Raw genomic sequence first — 6531 nt, forward strand, 5'->3', positions numbered from 1 at the left:
ATGGGACATCACTCGTGCTGTGACAAGAAGAAGGTGAAGAGAGGACTGTGGTCAGCGGAGGAAGATGAGACACTCATCAACTACATTTCAAACTATGGCCATGGTTGCTGGAGCTCTGTCCCAAAATTTGCTGGTAATATTATCACTGCTCCGTCGTCTCTCATAATTGCCCTATAGCTTTATAGCTTTCATGGATTCCTAGTATTGTTTCTCAAATTTTCTTTCTTATTGTTTGTTTGTTTGTTTTTTTTTTTTTTCCGGTTTCGTTGTATGGCTTCTATGAAGCAGGCCTGCAGAGATGTGGAAAGAGCTGTAGACTAAGATGGATAAATTATCTCAGACCTGACTTAAAACGTGGGTGCTTCTCTCCAGAAGAAGCGGCCCTCATCACTGAACTTCAGGGCATTCTAGGAAACAAGTACCATCTTATTTTTCTTTTCCAAAAATATTTAAACTATTACCAATTTTATTTTATTGGGTCATGCTAACGAGTGCCCTTAGACCACTTATTAATAATCCATTTTAGGAAAGTTTTGATACCACTTTTATGGGAAATAAAAAAAGCTGTCAAAATATTAATTACTTTTTTTTTTTTCATTTCCCATAAAATTTTTTTTCAAATGGATTATTAACGAGTACCTTAAGGGCACTCATTAGCATTACCCTTATTTTATATATATTTATAAACTTTACAAACTGACATGATAATAAATATCATTAAGGATACGTCAACAACCTAACAAATAAATTATTGTAAATTTTTTATATTTTATTTAATATTTAATACTTCAGCTCGTAAATCTATCTAGTAAATTTAATAAGAACCTTTTTTTTTTTTTTTAATCATTATTATTCTTATCATCACCCTCATGCATCATGAATATCATTTATTTTTTTCATGCAAGAGGGAACTTTTTTCTTATTTGGACAGGTGGGCTCAGATAGCCAAGCAACTACCAGGAAGAACAGATAATGAGGTCAAGAATTTTTGGAATTCAAGCATAAGGAAGAAGGTAATTTCTTATGATGTTCCTGCAATAGCCACCTTTCCTGATGTGCAATTTAATGGTAACTCTGAGGAAGGTCTTTTCTCTCTAAATGCAAACCCTAATTGGATCCTAAACTCTCAGCAAGACCAATTATACCTTCCCACTCCAACCCCAAATTTGCAAGGCTTTGATCATGGTGATCTTAAATTAGAGCAAACCAATTATGGTGCCAATTTGGTTCAATTTCCACCCCCAATGGCACCACCATCTTCTTCCTCCTATGATCCACTCTGGTCATTAGGACATCAGCCTCATAAAAATTTTGATCCTAATCAAGAACATCAAAATTTCAGCAGTAGTGGAGCAACACAACATTATATTGGCCCAAGTATGGCAACACCAAATTATGATGAGGATCCATTAACAGTGCCCATGATTCCAAATCCTTGTGAGATTATTAATGGTAATTTTTGTGGCATGTCTTACTCATGTGCTTCACTAGAACTTGACCCACTTGCTAGACTCCCATATTTTCCAGTTGGTTGTAATTATCCTTATGATCCACACGTGCCCAACAATCATATGGAGTACATGGATGCCATCATGTCATCATCGTTATCATCAGCATCAACATTGTCAGCATTATCAAGCGGCCAATTTGCCACAAACCCTAATCTTCCTTCAAGCTGGGAGACTTAGACAGGGTACTCTTTTGGAGTTAGGTTCTATTTATTAATTGGCAGGCCTATAATTGATACAATGCATTTATTTCTTGTTATGTGCATGCACAAGACATAAGTGAAACTTCTTTGGGAAATCTTACTGTTTCTAGTTAAAGTGAGTATCGCTGGTTGAAGTTCAAAAAATATGTGTAGGTATGTTATTCAAGTTTGTCAACTTTCCTTCTCACCGAAAAAAAAAAAAAAAAAAAAAAAAAAAAAAAAAAAAAAAAAAAAAAAATTTATTGTCAACTTAATTAATATATTGTATGAGTTCCTACTCCTTGGTGCCTAACAAAGTTTAAATTACTACTCTATATTTGTATCAGTTCTTCTATATATGGACACAATTTGTACATTTGTTAATATGTGATTGGATCACATCATTTACACACAAGTACATCATTGGCATTTAGTGAAAAGTAATTTAATCACCACTTGTCATGTGTTCAAGTTGTGAACACATGTGTGGTCCTAGAAATTTTATATTTGTACACTCCCTGAGAATACTAAATTGAGGATAGCCCCATCCTAATCAACAGAACACTATGGACCCTCTCCAAAGGTTGAGGAAGATGGGGAAGCATCTCATCTAAAAGTAGAAGTTCATCAAGATACCAAGAATGGAAACATGCAAGCTAAGCAACAATCATCTCCTCATTTAATGCACTTTACCAACTAGGCAGGCCATATTTATTACGAAATGACTCATCAGAACAGTGCTCTACACCCATTTTCCCATTCATCCGTGCCTCAAAAGAAGAGAAGAAAGAGATAGGACAAGTATCTCCCCCTTTAATCCTACGCCTTACAGGTAGATGATGAAGGAGGGAGCTCCATCCCAACAAATAAGAACCTCATTCTAAGATTAAGGGATCCAAAATTTTTAATAAAAAGCGTGAAGTGTAAGAGTGAACAAGATTGAAAAGTTATAATTAACAGACATATCCTTGGTGTTCTCGATGATGCAATTGTGAAAGAGGATTAGATTAGTTCAGTTGTCTACTTTGTCCATTGTCTCTACCCTTTTTTAGGTCTTTTACTTGTCTAAGCCCTTAACACATATTTACTAAATTAATTGCAACTGCCACTCTCTCTCTCTCTCTCTCTCTCTCTCTCTCTCTCTCTCTCTCTCTCTCTCTCTCTCTCTCTCTCTCTCTCTCTCTCTCTCTCTCTCTCTCTATATATATATATATAAAATTTATTTAGTCCAAAGTTATAATCAACCTCATGTGATTACTTAAAAGTAATGATGTTAAAATGAATGAGAAACTACCCTAAAGAAAACATCTGTATATTCACAACCTTCTTGTTTAGAAAGACTTCACTTAAATTTAACCAGGCCAAAATAGTCTCAAATGCTACATTAATGTGGCTCAATAGAAGCGTAGCAATAATTAATATATATATATATATATATATATAAATTTGGATTTAGAATATGCGCTCTCAACCCAAACCTATATTTTCCCATTATGTAAGTGCACAAAAATGGACCAAATACAATGAAGTGGACCAAAATGGACCGAAGTAGATAGAATATGATCGAATGAAACAAATAGGACCGAATATCACTAAAGAGGACCGAATAGGATTGAAGTGAACAAAATAGGAAATAAGTTGACCGAATAGGACTGATGTGGACCAAATAGGAACAAAGTTGACCGAATATGACCAAAGGGACCAAAGTGGATAGAAAGGACCAATGTAGACTGAATAGGACCGAATGGACCAAACAAGACCAAGGTAGACCAAATAGGAACAAATAGAACCTTAGTGGACAGAATGGACTGAATAGAACCAGATTGGACTAAATGGAAACTAAGTGGACCTAATAGGAGCAATGTGGACTAAATAGGACCAAAGGGGACCAAATAGGACCAAAGAGGACTAAAGTGGATAGAATGGACCAAAGTGAACCGAATGGAATTGAATGAACCTAATATAATCAAAGTGGACAGAATCGATAGAAGTGGACCGAAGAGGACCAATGTGGACCAAATAGGATTGAATGGACCTGATAGAACGAAAGTGGATTGAACAAGACCAAAGTGGACCAAATAAAACCAAAATGGACCAAATAGGACTAAAGTGGATAGAGATGGGTGTTTTAAATCATATATTATGATTCATGATCAGATTTTGAAGGGAAAGTGAAATGTCGTACAAATGGGGAGAGAATCTTGGTTAACACTATCGTGGAGGAAGATAGTGAAGGAAGGGAGGCTTGAAAGTTGAATGGGAGTAGTGTTAGACGAGAAGCCTTGCTACATTAGGGTTTGCGGATAGCTTTGAAAAGACAGTCACTTGCTTAGGGTTGGGGTTTTTTTTCCCATTATTTTATAAAAAGAAAAAGAAAAAAAAGCTGATGTAAAAATTTGTATTTAACATAAATTTGTATCACTAGCAATAAAAAATAATTATATGAGATTCAATCATATAACTTCTTCGTATTTAAAACATATATTTTTCTTCAAGGGGGAGTTTGACCATGTCCATTTGAAAAATATATAATACCAACGGTAAAAGTCATTTGATTCCATAGTAGAAAAAAAGTGAAAGCAATTTTAATGGTTAATGAAGTTTGTAGCATACAATTCTTTATGTTGGAGAGAAATCAATAATTTTTTTTTCTTAATAAATATTTTATAGGATGAGCATGAGAAAATTAATCCTAATTGTACATTTTTAGACCCCTTAACACAAGTTATTTAACCTAGTTATTTAGGCAAGTGATTACTTAGATAAATTATTCAGCTCTAGGTTAACACAATAAAATCATATCATGTAAATAATGCAGAAATATATAGAACACAATGATATGATAACCCAGGAAAATCTAACCAGTAAAAAACCTGAGGAGGATTTAACCTAGTTATTCTCAAGGTAAAACAAATCCACTATGAAAGAATTCAAGTTTTTACAATAGAACTTAGACCACTAACATCCTATTGCTATATCGAGTAGAAAACTTACTACCACGACCACATGATAGCTCCGAGTCCATGGACTACTTCATTCCTTGATCCGCTACAACCACAAGTTGTCCTACTTTTGACTTTGAGACTCCACTCAAAGGTTTCAGATCTTCTTTAAAGTCTTTAAGCAGCAACTGAAGAGATCATCGAGTTCATGACACGAATCTTGATCTTAACAACTCTATATGTGTGTATGAAGGTAAACACCTCTAGATCTCACAAAAGATTCAATTAATCAACTCTCCAAAGACTTCTCAAACGTAGCTAGGGTTTTTCCTTTTATACTTGGATTAAAACACAAAACCCTACACATCAAATGGGCTTGAACTGAATTGGAATTTCTGCAGAAAAATAAATTTGCACGTGTTTCGATCGATCGAGCCTTGCAGATTTTGTCCAATAAATCCTACAATCACTTGATTCCAATTTTACATTAAATCACACTTTGAGCAAGCCTAAACCTGGACTCTATGTTTTGATCATTGTTTGCCAACATATTACAAATTGAAGTTCTAATACATTAGTTCCTAAAGTCTTAGAACCTAACAAACTCCCCATTTGACAATCCGTAACAAAAAACATTACAAAAATAAAATTCTCAAAGTAAAAAAAAAAAAAAAAAAAGCCCATTCAAATTAAAAAAAAAAAAAAAAAAAAAAAAAAAAAAAAAAAAACCTAAATACAATTCAATCTAACCGCTATCTATCAGTTGCAAAAGTAGACAGCAGCCACAAATAAATTAACTTATAAATTCCTAAAACACGCAACAAACACATAAACGCATGTGTGGAAAATACAAATAAAACAAAATTAAACTTCTTGATTTCACAAAATATAAAATAAAAGACATATATCATGAATAACCTCATAAATATAAATCAAAAATCAAATGTACCATATGTGAATCAAGAAACAATAAAAAACTAAACACTAAACGTAAAACATAACATAATGTCTCCCCTATCATCCGCCAAATCTGATCATAAAGCATGAAGCTCATTGAGCACATCTAACAGAAGCTGTCTATGCGCCGCCTGAACGATCATAACTATATCTAGCATGCTCCGCAAGGAAGAGTCACCCGACGTAGATGGTGGAGGATCCACGGTAGCTATAGGGTCTACATATGTCTCAGAAGAAGGTTCACTAGATGAAGGAGGCCTAGATGCATCACCTGTAGAAGACTTGACTTTAGGGCGCTTAAAGCTAGCTTTTAACTGAGTTGCTCTTTGCCTAAGAAAGGTAGCACCTATAGGAGCTATGATATATATAGGCTCAGATGTGGGAAAGTCCTCTAAACCTAAGTCCAAAAGAATCCTATGAATAAAGATTGGAAAGAATAAATCATGAGATTTGGCACTACACCTATGAACCTCAACAAGTGAACTAATGAAAAGAGATGGAAAACTCATAGGAGCATCAGTGACGAGAGCGTACAAGAACGCACATCTCTCAATGGGAATAGTATGAAGATGAGAGATAGGCCAAATACAATGACAATAAATTCAGAAAAACAAATAGTTGAGCTCAGTAAGCTCATGAGAAGTGACACGAGGATTAGTACCCCAACTAATAGAAGTACCGATGATGAGTGACATAATGTCATCGAGGTGAGGGGTCTCAGTGTAAGAGTACATGGGCTGCTATACCAAAGGTACACCAAGAGCAAAGGTCACTACATCAGGAGTAATGACATACTCTTCTCCCCTTATCTAACTCTTCACAAATTGAATGTTGGAGGAAGTGGAGTGGATAGAGAAGTTCGAGTAGAACTCTTTAATCAATGCAACTGGAGGAGGATGCTCTACCTCTAAGAATGGTAACCAACCCCTACGCTCAAAATTT

At 34.9% G+C, this 6531-nt stretch overlaps 1 protein-coding gene across 1 annotated transcript; it reads left to right on the forward strand.

Annotated features, from left to right (window-relative positions):
• Positions 1 to 1716, forward strand: LOC126729004 (transcription factor MYB24-like). Its single transcript, XM_050434771.1, has 3 exons — positions 1 to 133; positions 289 to 418; positions 932 to 1716. Exons 1-3 carry the CDS (start codon positions 1 to 3, stop codon positions 1686 to 1688), a joined length of 1020 nt encoding a protein of 339 aa, XP_050290728.1. The 3' UTR covers positions 1689 to 1716.
• The last annotated feature ends 4815 nt before the right edge of the window (positions 1717 to 6531 follow it).

The sequence above is a fragment of the Quercus robur genome, chromosome 5 (assembly GCF_932294415.1).
Source record: "Quercus robur chromosome 5, dhQueRobu3.1, whole genome shotgun sequence".
NCBI lineage: Eukaryota > Viridiplantae > Streptophyta > Magnoliopsida > Fagales > Fagaceae > Quercus > Quercus robur.

Coding starts and splice junctions, on each gene's coding strand:
- LOC126729004 (XM_050434771.1), top strand. CDS start 1: ATGGGACATCACTCGTGCTGTGACAAGAAGAAGGTGAAGAGAGGACTG. Junction 134..288: donor CTCTGTCCCAAAATTTGCTG/GTAATATTATCA, acceptor TCTATGAAGCAG/GCCTGCAGAGATGTGGAAAG. Junction 419..931: donor CAGGGCATTCTAGGAAACAA/GTACCATCTTAT, acceptor TTATTTGGACAG/GTGGGCTCAGATAGCCAAGC.